Source organism: Lepeophtheirus salmonis, chromosome 5 (genome assembly GCF_016086655.4).
Source record: "Lepeophtheirus salmonis chromosome 5, UVic_Lsal_1.4, whole genome shotgun sequence".
NCBI lineage: Eukaryota > Metazoa > Arthropoda > Copepoda > Siphonostomatoida > Caligidae > Lepeophtheirus > Lepeophtheirus salmonis.
The window spans coordinates 49,638,672-49,653,709 of NC_052135.2; the positions used below are offsets into that span (position 1 = coordinate 49,638,672).

The 15,038-nt window shown below is 28.3% G+C and overlaps 1 protein-coding gene across 1 annotated transcript in view; it reads left to right on the forward strand.

The window, feature by feature from the left end:
- Positions 1 to 14,577, forward strand: part of LOC121118241 (uncharacterized) — a 55,853-nt gene extending 41,276 nt beyond the window's left edge. Inside the window, exon 5 of the mRNA XM_040712800.2 lies at positions 13,965 to 14,577. Within this exon, the coding sequence (XP_040568734.1) occupies positions 13,965 to 14,080 (116 nt within the window). The 3' untranslated portion in view covers positions 14,081 to 14,577. The remainder of the gene's footprint in view (positions 1 to 13,964) is intronic.
- The last annotated feature ends 461 nt before the right edge of the window (positions 14,578 to 15,038 follow it).

A 15,038-nucleotide genomic window follows, 5' to 3' on the forward strand; every position in this document is an offset into this window, starting at 1 on the left:
TCCATAATTCCTTAAGATTTTTAATGAGGGTTAGGGTTTTTTAGTCAGAATTCCGGGATTTCTGGGGGTTTTACACCCACAACAAATCTTGGTTTTAATTATTTAAATTAATAAGTTTTATTTAAGTATCTTTAGTTCAATTATTTTGTTCTATCTTTGCACCAAAGTTCCTTATTTGAATTTTGTATAATATTTGTTTTTAAAAACTATGATATCTGAAAATTCTGATATTTTATATTTTTATGAAAGGAGTGTCATATGCGAGTTAACTTTTAGTCCACGAGTAAGGTTGTTTACTTCATATTTATACAACCCTTAGTCTATCAAAATTAATATCGTTTATCATTTAATATTTATTTCTTTTTGGTGGCGGGTAAAACTGGGTTACATAATTAAAAAAATCGGTAGCAGCAGGCTCTAAAACAACTCACTCCAAATACTATTTAACCGAGCATTATGTAATTTTGTATTTTTTATTTATATACAAGTATTTATAGGTATGTCATGCATAGGTTGCAATGTCTGTATGAGTTGCATCTTGTATAAACACATTGTACAAGGTGCTATTTCTTCGTCTTAAAATGCATAATTTAATTACAACATTAGTCATTCTGATAGCCAACTTTTAATTGATACTATCATTTTCTTTATATCTTTTAAAACTCCATGGTTATTATGCATTAACGAGTAATAAAAAACTCTGAGCATTTGAACTTAATATTGTTCCACTGAATATTAATATTTTGGTATTTTTTATGAAATAGTCAAAAATTAAATGGAATATTAAATTACTGGATAATTAAATCCATTACAAGTATTCTAAATTCTTTATTTAAAACTATTCATCTCATTTTTTAGATACAACATGTACAGATCATATATATAACAAAAAGTTTTTAATGTATTTTTGTCAAAAATTTAATTTGACAAAATTAATTACGTTACTGACATTTTTACTTTTTTCTCTGTGTTGTTAAAAAACATATTGATTTGCATGAGAAAAAATTAGTATTTTACTTCTTTATTTTTTTTTTCCAAAATGTGCCAAGTTTTACATCAATATTCTGATCAAAATGAGCTTATCCTACTTCTCACACATCTATTATCACGGGTCTACAACTATTGTCCATTCATACCAGAATTTCAACAGGGCTGTTATAAAAATAAAAAAACGATAGAACACTACTCACAATGTATGTACTTTTGAAAAAGTAGATCACTATATAAAGCATACTAGTGTTGCTCCGATATCATTTTTTCGAACCGGTTTATCAAATGACTTGTATTTAAGGATATGTAATTTCTATTTATTTTAATACTACCAAAAGGAATCCCTATAACTATTTCAGATTTTTTTTTGCGCTTTGATTGGACCCTATTTGCAAACGAGGTACATCGTTTAATATTCAACCTTGTTTTACATACGAAGCACTAATGAGCAAAATTAAGAGTGTATTAATATTTATGTGAATCTTTGTTTATTCAAATTAATTCCTGAGCAAATCCATTTAACATAAAATAAAATAACAAATTGCTAATAGTTGTTATGAGACTTCGTTAAGAAACTTTTTCGTGTGTGTGTGTATTTACTGCATATATTTAATTAATGAGTAAATAAACTCCTTCTTTTTAGCAAAAATTATATATTCTCTGATCCATTAGGCAAATTTAACAAGCATATATATTAGGATGGTTTTTTTTTTTTAAATTTCGAATTTTGATTACTGCTGGACCGGAAAATTTGTGATATAATAGGAAAATAACCTAAAAATAATTTAATGTTCTTACAATATCATCTTTAGCAATCACATCCCGTTCTAAGTTTGGAATGAGACAGAAGTATTCCTTATTTCGTCAATAAAGATTAAAATAGCATATTAATAATTATTTTGCATTTATTAATTATGATAGAAATTATTCCAGGGTATAAAAAATATGATTAAATTTTTTTTCTAAAGCTACCTTATCGAGCAGGAAGAGGGTTATCGGAAAATTGCCCTGTTATTCTCTCTATTTGAGAGCATGGAAAATTGCCATTGAAAAAAATTGAGAAAAAAATTAAGTGGAGAAAATTGCCAGTGTGGAAAATTTATCTTTGGGAAAATTTCCGTTCATTTTCTAACAAAATCACATTATCTTGGCGTAAAACTTGTTTTGTGCAATGACAGGGCCACTAAGCAGGTTAAAAACCAACGCTGCCACTTCACAAAGCATTTAGGTTATCTTCATAACTTCAAAATGAAGCCCGAGACCATTGGTTGTTTAAGACTACGACAGGGACACTATCCAAATTAAAAACCATTGTATATTTCACAAATACAAATTATTGAGGCCCCTCAAAATACTTTTTTTTAAAAGTGGGTCCATAGGTTGATTTTAAAGTATCTATATTTTTCTTCAGGTAGGAGTGATGATCTTAACCTGCTTGGGGCCCCTCCGATTGCCCAAACAAGTTTTGGGACGAGGTGTTATGATTTTGTTTGTAAATGACAGGAAATTTTCGCAAGGATAAATTTTCCACAATGGTAATTTTCTATAGTTCAATTTTTTTTCTCAATTTCTCTCAATGGCAATTTTCCTGGGTCGCAAATAGAGAGAATAACATCAGGGAATTTTAATTTTTCCTTTCTAAAAATGTAAACAAAATGATATGGGCTATACTCGGGTTACCAAGTTCTCATAACTTCTTTTTCTTTCAAAGGACAATTCAAGAAGAAAAAAACTTTCCAAAATTTTGATAGGTTAGAAAATTTTTATCAAATTTATCTTATATAGATTCTAAAATTATCTTCTTAATATTTATTTATTTATGTTTCGATTAGTTGGGATAATCAAAGCATATAAACGAGACTTATAATTAGTGTTAATAAAAATTAAAAAATTGCTATCCTTACTAAAAGTATACATTATATCAGCCTTTATTTAGTATCCGGGTTGGGGGAAATGGGTTAATCCTTTTGTTTAAACTTCGGCGGAGCATAATAACATCCTCAATTGCACGTTTATGATAGAGAGTGAGGAGTTCAACTCTTTTGGTTTTGCATTTATAGCTGTCGTTATCTGGCAACGAAAAAAAAAAAAAAAAATTCACAACACAAACCTTATTTGTGTTGTGGATTTCTAAGGACTTAAACAGATAGTTTCTGGAAAGGTTCCAGATCTCAGATCTGTACATTAAGATCGGGAGGACATACATTTTTACCAAGAAAAAAAGGTTTCGAGTTTTGAAACCTCATTTAATAGTTCCCACGTTTTTATTGGTTTTCCTTATAATGTAGTGTATATGCGTATTAAATCGCAAATCAGGAAAGATGTACATTTCCAAGTCTAATTAATCATCTTCTAGCTATATTTACTATGTAAAGAATGCACCACCTAAAGATCACCTCCTAGGACAATTAAATTTTGTATTGGTAATTTTCAAACAATATCACAACTTTTCCGCACAAGTCATAATCGAAAAACGTAAAAAGTTGAAAAACAAACCGCCCTAGTATACATATATGCCAATAAATAAGTAGAAAGGTGTAATATTTCACATTTGTATATTATGTATCTATGTTTGTATGTATATATTTAAGGAGGTTTTTTTTTTGCTAAGGAGTGTAAAAAATATATATCCTAGAGGGGGAAAAAAGTTTTTTTTTTCCTTATTGAAATAAATGTGTCTAAAAAAACATATTAATGGGTATAAAAGCACCTTTAGTTACATACTTCAGGTTTATAAGGCCCTAAGTCTATATATTCTCATAATTTCTTTATTTGTGCTAAGTTAAAAGACAAAAACAATCTTGAAATAAAATCAAGAAATGGAAAATGAGCAAAAATATATATATATATAATTAATAATATCATTATTAGTTTTTATTTAAATAAAAATGTTTTATTTCTCATCAAGATATACAAATAACCCCATAAATTCCACAATACTTATGATTTAAAAACAGGATCCCGATATTGCACAGCTAGTGTTCCTTGTTTCTCTCATATTTATCCTTTAAATTAAATAGAACGGCCATGTTATGAATAAAAACAATAGCAGAAATATCTCTATCAATATATTCAATGCAAAACGAACCACTCTTAGTTATAGCTCATTTTGGTGAATTTTGTGTTTTTCATTCCAATTACCTTTAGATACCCTTCCATCGGGCAAGTACTATTTGTACTTTGTGTCCATGGTCCATGAAGGTCCTAGGTCCAAATATTCTTATCGTTTCTTCAATTGCGATAAATTGGAACAAAAAATAATCTTGAAAAAAAATCAAGAAAATGGGAAATGTCAAATATATTTTTAAACATCATATATGTACATATAGCCCAATATTTCAAGACATATTTCGGTCAATTAAAGGCTTTGTATTCCAATTTTTAGAATGAGTCAAGATACCCAAAAATATAAATAATGGTTTGCATCCCTCGTTTGATTTGTGGGACTTAATAAAACTCCAATATAGCCCTTTTTCATCTTTGATGACGACAATAATCCTTATTACTTCTTTTTGAATCAGTTCTAGAACTGACAATACGAAGAACCGTTTCCAGGACTAATAGGACCGGTCCTTCGACTAGAATGGATCAAATAAATAATGACTGACACAACACTACTTAGTGTGAGTATTAATAGGTAGGGAGACAAGAATATATTTTGGGAAAACCCCGTTTAGCTTGCTTTTGTGTTGATGGGCCACATATGTCATGTGATTACATAAATGTGACAGATAACTTAATTAAATAAGTACATAGCATACATATGACCCTAATCCATATTTTGTGAGCGCATATTAAAAATATACAGTTGGTAGGAGTAAGTATTTTCCATGTGCCACCTGTAGAAATGCATGAAATTGGATCTCCCTCCTATTTAAAAAAACAAAAACAAAAAATAACTTAATACTCTACAATATATTTTGTTGGAATTTGTAAATGCGTTGAAAGAACATAAAAAGTTCTTAATTTCTGTACATAATGAAAGTAGATTTAACTTGGATTATATATCTAGTCTGTCAACAAAAAAACAATCTTGAACAAAAAATTAGAAATGGGAGAAATTCCTATTTATTGTTTTACATCCTAAAAATAGACGAGACATGATTTAATCAACTTATTTCGATCAATTATGGAGTTCATAGAGGTCATTTACAGTGATGCATACAATATGTCCTGCTGTTCTGTAAAAATAAAAGAAACCGGAAATCAATATGGTAACTCTGAAAATATTTTGAAAGAGATGAAGAATAATACTCAAGACGTTTCATTAGATCAGCTTCAATCAGGGAGGAAGGAGAAAAGGATTACAATTATTAATCTGCAATATTTATGCTCCGTCTTTTATGTACACACACAGATGTTCAATATGAATTAAGGTAGTAGGAAGGAAAGTTCATTACTCAGGAGTTAAATAATAACGGCAACAGCTGAGGAAAAAAAAAATTTGAAACTCAAAAATTAAATAAAAGAACGGGCCAGCTCAAAAATACACACGATTTACATCAATATAAATAAAGTTTCTTTACATTATAGCTATTGATGTAAGTTGTGGGATTTTTGGTCATAGTTGATTCAATGAAACGTCATGATCTCAGCTAAGCTGATCTCTTCCAAAACCTATTTTACTGTCAGGATAACCAGTTTGATTTTCTGTTTCTTTTTTACTATGCCCAAAATTCAGAGTTTTTCATACCTATTTATATATCTCAAACGTAGGTAAAGACCGTCTATCCTACTCGTAAATTATTTAGAACCATTAGTTACAAATATGTGACCCGCTAGCTCTCTGTCTACCCCCTACCTTTTTATTACATTTTCAAGGGAACAGAAATAATGACACAAAGGAGACCTAATTGTCGTTTCTTTTTGTTGTTGAGTTGACAGTACATACATACATAGGTATATATATGTATACAGGGTGAGGAATAAGTTCGTGAAGATATGTCTTAGTTTATAAATTCAATATACATTTATTAATTGGCAATTTTTTTTGTAAAAATGGTCAAATTGTAATATAAATTATTTAAAAAACTTTGATACAAAATACCTAGATTACATGGTGAAGACGAAGAGACATATGGGGAGAGGCAGCACGGACAGTTTCTTTAGAGATATGATGAAGGCACGCTTCAGATTGTCTGGTGTACTTGGGCTTGGCACAATCCCTGGCCTGAAGGATGGATCATATAGAAAAGTCCTTGGGGTTCAGGACAAGGCTGAAGAAGCCCACCTATTTTTTTTACCGAAAAATCTTGAAATTTGTTTTTCCCCAGTCCTGCATTATGGCTAAAGAAGTAAGAGACGTCACCATATATGTTTAGAAGGTAGGAAATGATCTTTTCGACCAACATGGCCTTGTAGACGTGTTGGTTGATCATCATACCCTCACAATGAAAATGGTTGGATCTTCTCCTTGTACGACATAATAGTGGCTCACACCATGAAACTGGGCGACTTTTGTCACCTAGTGATGATGCAGTACTCCTAAGGAATGCTGTCAATGGCCTTGCCTAAAACGCAGTCAGTTTGGCCATAGTAGACTGCCTCAACTCTGTCCGTACCAACTCTTCCCAAGTGTCTCTTTGTCTGCACCTTCTACTCCGGGCGAAAGATAAAAAAGTTGGTTTAAGTCAATTTATATTACAATTTGATCATTTTGACAAAAGTTGATGCCAATCAATAAATTTTAATTGAATTTATAAACTAGAACATATTTCCCATACTTATTTTTCACCCTGTAAACGCAAGCTCATAGATATCAAGGAGGAAAAAAGGCTTCAAATTGTTCAATTTGATGAATAAGTAGTTACTGTGTAGGTATATATGTATATGCTAGATAGTCAATAAAAATACCTCTCACGTAGATTCCGTCTCTCACAATCAAATCTACTTGTTCTCCCTTTATATATCATAGTACGTAAGTGTTTAGAATGCTAGACGTTGAATTAAAAAAAGTCATGTTATTCTATGTATACATACATAATATGTGACCAGTCACCACAAAATCAAAGCAGAATACACTTCACCAAATTTGAATTAATATTTGTAGTCTTCAACTAATTACCTCTGCAATGAAATTGATCAGAGGTTACGTCTTTGCCTCTGATTGTTTCTTAATTTGTAATCTTTTAAAATTCCTTATTTTAATATATGACTTTTTTTGTATAACATATTTGATATACATATAAAAACTCTTTCATATACTAAAACAAGAATTAGACAATGTTACTTGTAACACTTTAGGTCCAGACCTACGATATATGGTCACAGTAAGGAGCCATTAAATTTTGAGAGGTCAAGGTTACACAAAACATAAAAAATGTATAATCAACCGTAACTTTAGATCAAATTGTTATAAATAACTATTAATAAAAGGTTTTGTGCTACACTGTGTGCCCAATCCAGTTACGTTTCTGAAGAAAGTTACAACATTCGTTGGTTTTTAATTGAAAATCAGTTTTCCTGATTACTTTGACGCCGAAAAATATGATAATGATCTTTATAATCCAAAATTTATGATTTTGTGGAATAAAAAGTACATTTTTTTAAGCTTTTTTCGACTATATTTACACGATTTAGTGCTCATTTTTGCCATGAAATATATACATAAAAGAAAAAACTTCAAATGTAATTAGTTAGCCCATCATTCCAGGTTAAAAAGTATTTTAGTTATTCATATACTTTTTCTGAATCAGAGAAAAATTCCTGGCAAGTACAAAAAAGACAATTTCTTTGAAAATCTAATAAACTCCTCATCTTTGATCACAATGGTAAAAATCATATTTTGTCGTTAAGTGAATTTATTTATGATTTGTTGTTTGCACAAATATTTACCCTTTGCCCTTTAAAAGGGGCACTAATCGGGCCCTATGCCCTTTTTGAAAATCAAAATATGGACACCTTAACTCGTTAAAAACCCACAAATTTACGAACCCCTATATTGAACATATCAACAAGTTAAGTCATATGGTGTGGAATGCCAGAAGCATTTTTTATAATATGTAGTTTATTTTAATAAAATACACATCATCATTTGATTAATGACTAGATTTTTAAAGAAAACACTATTTCAAATATTTGTTGTTATTATTTAACTTTCTTTTAAGAAATTTGTACATCAGTCAGAAATACACGACGAAAAGAAATAAAAATTAATTTTAAAAACCTATTTATATGAGAAGTAAACAAACCCCTGATAATGAATAAAAGTTGACATTTAATAATCATAATTATGTATTTTTTTACAAAAGATTTACAGGGTTCCATTTTAATACATCGAATATCACAAAATGCTCATAATAAAAATAATATTCATTTTTTAATACGATTACAATATCATATAAAACAATTACATACTAAATATAGTAAAACATACATTGGTCTCCTTCGATGAAAGCGTAAATACCTCCCAATTTTTTTTAAAAACTATTCATGTAACTAGCTGAATCTGACAGTTTATATTTGACAATTTCAATAGTATTATCCCAGGAGTCACCAATTTTTGAGATAAGTTTATACCCAAGATAGACTTTCTATGAAAATATAATATTTGTACAAAACATACTAATATAAGAAGTTATGAATATAAAAAAATTGAAAAATTTATGATCAAAAACTAAAACCATTGTTTTTATATAACAAAAAAGTTATATAAAAAGTTTTGTGCAACTAACTAAAAGCTTTTTTATGATGGATTATAATTGGCAATAATTGCTTTGGTTTACGATATATAACTTACCAAATATTCATCAAAATACGAATTTCTTCATTTTTTAGACCTAAGAACACAAAGTTGCATTGTGATACTGGTCGACAGTCAACAATACCACCTAATAAATGTTAGTCATGTTCGTTTCCAAGTGAATATTTGGTAAGTTATATATCGTAAACCAAAGCAATTATTGTCAATTATAATCCATCATAAAAAACATAAAGAAAGAAGATGGACGGAGAATGGATTTAGAAAAATCGCCAGGGAAAAATGGCAATGGTTCAAATTTAACGGATAATTTTATGCATCCAAGAGTATTAAGTTTAAAATCTTCATTTCATATGTATATTGTAACTGATTTGGTCTAGCTATGATCTTTCAAATATAATATATCAATTTTTAATTTTGACGACAAATTTTAAATTTTACAATTTTTGTTGTTTCCAAAGGATTCAAAGAATAATTAATTAATATAATTTCTTTCTAATTTGTCGAATAAACAAATGTAATCTAGAATCAATTCAGGGCTGTCCACAGGATTTTATATATTTTTCTTGAGGGGGGGCAGGATTTGGTTTTGGAATTTTTGAAAAAAATACAAAAATTAAAAATCTTTTAGAAAAAAATTTGAAAAATAAAATTTTTTGGAAATAAATTTCAAAAATTAAGTTTCAAATATTAAACATTTACAACAAAAAAATTAAATATTAAATTATTTCAAATAATTGAATTTTTTTTCAAAAAATTCAATTATTAAATTAAAAAATATTTCGAAACTGGATATCTTTTCTCAAAAAAATTATTTTTTTTGAAAGAAATTGAAAAATCTAGAGCTCTTCAAAAAAAAAAAAAAATTGTGAAAAAATTAACAAAATTAGATATTTTATAAAAAACAAAAGTCCCGTAATTAAGGGAGGCTATAGCCACTCCATCCCACCCCCTGCGAACGCCCCTGCAATTACGATAAAAATCATTTCTGCTTTCTTTTGTGTATTTATCGCTTTAAATTATATACTTCACAAATGGACCATAATGTTGGACTCATCCCCAAAATGTCCTAAATAATACACGTCACACTTTTTCAATTATAAAGATATGCAAATAACAGCAACAACAATAAAAGGGAAAACCATTTATATAACCAAGTCATACCACAGTGTATGTATACATATATTATCCACAATATACCATAAAAAGAGAATTCAATCATCTTTATATGAAATCCCAATGAATAAATTATAATAGTTTCTTGTCAAAGTGATGAATTCCCTTTAGAGATTCTTCATTTCTTATTGTGGGCGTATAATATATAACTGTCTCTTTATAAATATATATTATGACTATTAGGGTAGTCACTTTTTATCCTAAATATATTTCCTGTATTGTTAATTGATACAATTTTGTATATTAATGACAATCAATATATTTTTTTGATTAAAGTAAATAAAAAAGCACGCATAACCCTTTTAAATGGTAATTGATATGATTATACAGTCAAACTTGTACTAAGCGATCAAACAAGAGAGAATAAAAAGTATGTGCTTTTTGAAAGTTGTCACTTTAACCATGTTTCGTATTTTGGAACAATTCAGAAGTTGAACGTATTTAGTGTATAAAAGAATACAATAAATGGTAAAATTTACGCCTCGGCAGTATTTTATGGTATAATCTTCTTTCTCAGATAGAGAGAGAGAGAGAGGGAAAGACATACATATTTTATTTATTAGTTCAACAAGAGAAGATCTACACCCGGTCATTCCTTCATTGTTTTAAACTTAACTCTATGTAAATTTAAAAAAGCGACCGTTTAAAGCAGGTATATTTATGCACCTATGACGCATCTAGGCAAAACATGATTGACTGCTAAAAGGGTCACGTTTTATACAATTTATTATGTTATTAATTTCCACCATAGGAACTGGATATGGCAGCTTAGCTCAGGTGGCCGTTATACATATATTCATAAATAAAATACATAACAATGTTGCAAGGAGTTTTTATACCTTTTTTGTTTCATAGTTTCATAAAAAAATAGTACTCTGTACGAATAACGTCCTAATCCTTATTGCTTACTATACATGTATAAGAAAATGGATTCTATTATATAGATATGTTATTATTAAGTTTGTATATAAATAATTATGATATCAATTATATATCCAAAACTAAATATGTATATTGTATATATGTAAGTTAAATACAAAAACTTAAAACATTTTATGTGTGATATTTTTTACTTCAATCATGTAAAAAATCATAATTATTTCTAACAGAGTATAGAACAAACTTTAAAAATAATCAATAATATGTTTTAGTAAAATAGTCATTATCCTAATGTAAATACATACAATAGATAGAACAATTCTGATAGGAACACTTCTTGTCATTGGGAAGAGTCTCATTTTATTATTCATAATATATATAGCTTTTTAGATTTGGACATTTTTTAATTATTTTTCTATAATAACACTTTTCAAAAACATGAAAATATATCCACGATAAATTCTAGAAAACACATCACATTTCTTATGTAAGTAAATATATAGTCCGTCAGGACAAAACCAAACTTGATGGATTTTTCTCAAAATTGAGTACATTTCAGTTCCTCACTGCATAGCTCTAATTAATTTCTGTTACAAGTTGTCCGGAATTATCCTTTAAAAACATCGTAAATTGCACTTAAAAATAGCAAAAATCTGTTGTCATAATGACATAATTATAAAATAATCGTTTGTATTTAAAGGCCATATCGGGGTCAAATTAAATGTCATGAATCAATCTAAGATTTGAACTGATAGTTAACATATTTGGGTTCTATACAAATCTCAAAAATTTGAATGCACAGCCTATAATCTAACAAAATATGTCTATGAAATATTAAGGCGTACACAAAAATATACATTGGGCAATTTTTCATTTCTTGAGTTTTGTTCTAAAATGAGTATTGTTATTAAAAGGCCTGTCAAAATAAGGAAATTTGATAGTTGCATATTGGAAAATAACCTATATAATTTATATTACTTATTGATTATACATAAACTTCAATGGTTTAAAAACATATTTAATATACAAGGATTTTTGAACTTATTATTCTTTGTAAAATCATTAGATATCCTCAAATATGTAATATGTCAATATAAAAGTAGACTGTAACTATTTTTTTAAAAATAGACCATTAACCTAAAATAATTGATTAACTTCTGATCTATAAAACTTCTGATCTATAAAGTATATTAAGAAATATTTTTCATTTGTTGGGTCAAAGCCACTGCTTTTAATTACAAAATTACGTGTTACCGAAATTCAATAAACATAAAAATTAATTGTCTTTGACTAAAATAAAACTGGCAACTTCTAAGACAATACATTTTAAGTGAGGAGCATCATGAAAAAACATGAAGCCCTATCCTATACCAACAAGTAATATTTTGACGGTATAATGGTGCATTATAGCCATTAAAATATCAAAGGATATTTTCTTATGAAGTTAAATAGTTAGAATTTTTTAAAATTGATCTCAGCCTGCTTTTATGTTGACACGTCAGAGTTTTTCTATTATTAATATCGTTTATTCGTTATACTATATACAGCATAAAATTAACCTGAGAAAAAAAAATATATATATATAAATAAGAAAACATGATTTTGACTGCAATAAAAAAATCAAAACACTTTTACAACCTTAAATATTAAGATATCTCATTTTATGGGATAAAGATTTTTTATAAAAAATGAACTCATTTTTATTGCAATTAATTTTAGTATTGATTGGCTTATTCAATGTTTACGATTTTTCCCCCAAAAAGTCATGGTTGTGAATGATATATAATCATCCTGTTTCAAGCGATGAGGAGTCTGAAATTGAAAAAGCGAACGCTTGGTGCAGATGAATTCTTAACCAAGTTTTTGATTTTGAAAGAATTATAAATTTCAAAACTGACTCTGGCCGCTTAATACGGCGACACACTTAGAACAGGTGGCACTTAGTACAGGTTTGACTACATCTCTATTTATAACAATAAATTAAGTCTTTAGATCTGTTGTAAAATCACATTTTTGATTAAAAATTATAACATTTTGATGCAAATGAATTTTAACTTGTTTTAAGACACATATATAACTAATGAAAAAATATTTTGATGTTTCCATAATCAAAATCATGAGGTTACAACAATTTTATTAAAATATAAATTTTAGTTATAAACAAAAACTGGTTATACAGCCATTATCTTATGCTCAAATAAATAACTCATTTCCTATCTTTTAAAGTACACTTTCAACAAACAAACAAATTCTTCATTGAGTGAACCTATTTATATAATATAATAAAGATTATATTGAACAAATTAACGCACATGAGGTTGAATGTTCCAAATTGTATGTAACAAAAATTATTCTTGGAGTGTGCAAAAATTAATGATCGATCATTGGATTAGTTTTTTGTTGATTTTAGAATCAGTCGCTCCATTTGAGTTTTTGTAGTTTTTTTCATTAATATAGAATGAAACTTGGTAAATGAGAAGTTATATAATTTGACAAAGAGTCTGTCACAGCTGATAGGCTGTTGGGCTTTCTTCCACTCATTTCTCTTATATTGCTGCAAAAATTAAGGATTGATCCTTTAATTAGTTTAAGTGTATTTGTAAAAGGTAATTCCATTTTAAACTATTTTGTATATTTTGTTTCATTAATAATTTTTTTATAAATTAGTCAATGAGAAGTGTCATAATTTGAGAAAGATTCTGTCTCAGCTGAGAACTTGAATTTAAATTTCACTTTCATCTCATTATACTGTCACTTCAGACTCAATTAAGCATCGAAGTAAGAAGATTAACGTTAAACTCTGAAACGAATTTAATAACTTCACAGGGTACGATCTTATTAATATGAACATTCATTCGTCAGCTTTTGGGGTTTCTACTTCTCTTGTCCCTTATTAATTTTTTAAACACTGATTGATTAAACTCAAATTAGCTCATGTTAAATGGTAGTTAGTTCTGTACTATTAAATGAATATTAGGCCAACACTAATTAGGAACAATTGACTAACAAACAAATGATTTTGGGATTGTTTTCATTCTCCTTTTGAAGGAAAAGTTGATAGATACAATCAGAATTGCTATGTGGGAAAAATTGATTGCTTACACAAGAATGATCTCCTGATGTTAAGATGGGAACAATTTCCTGTTATACTTATGGTTTATAAATTAATGACCATAAATATGTATGATATCGATTTCTATAATGTATCCTTTCTTTACAGGTCGTTACATGTCAGAGCGTCGAAGATCCGGAGGAGCAGGACTGGGAAAGTATCCGACACACATCCTATTGGTTCTATCACTAGCATCACTTTTCAGCGACATGATGATTTTTTGATGTTACTGCTGAAGAATTTCCCAAGATATTTTTATATATGTGATATATACCTACACCAGGGTGGCTCGTAACACTTGTATAAGTTGTAAAGGTCACTTTATACTACGAAAACTTTTAAGAGAATACAAATATCTAGTCAGGACTTTTTTTTTCATTTGGCATGCCTTTTGCTATCTAGTCCATCACCTCTGCTTCTTCATCATCTTACTAAGGAAACAAAGTTAATATCATTTTCTGTTTCACTGTAAGAAATGATTTTATTCAAAGGATTAAAATATTTATCGCATATGTTTTGATTTATTCATGAATATTTATTGATTATAATTAATCACTAATTGATATTTTAAATAATAATATGTGTTTTATGCCTTATTCCAAAGATTTTTTTGAGTTCCCTTTACACGGAACGTTTTTTTAATGTAATACTATTTACGTATAGAAATATACGACTTTATAATTAATGTAAAATCATGATTAATAAAAGAATTAAAGAAAAACAACATCTTACTTAAGCGTATTTAATTGGGCATGTTGGTCAAAGCCTGGATTTTATGTCTTACAATTTTGAAAAATAGTTTTGCACACTTCATTATTTATATTTTTTTAAAGTGGGTTTTATTCATATTGTTGATGATATATATAAATATATACAAAAATTTAAAGCAATATATAATCTTAGGAAGTATTGCGTTGCTAAAAAGATAAATAAACATTTAATTTTTTGTAAAATTAGACCAACCAACCAATACCTAACAATATGAAAAGTATCAAAAATAATTAACTAATTATAACACAAGGATAATACCGGATAATCATCTTTAACATAGGATATAGGATATATATTCAAATCAAGGGCATTTTCCCAGGAGATACCTAAGAAGTATGTGGTCTGTAGGGGAAAAACAGCATATCTCGTACAAGTAGATATAATGATTGCCCTCAAATATTGCCAGTAAAT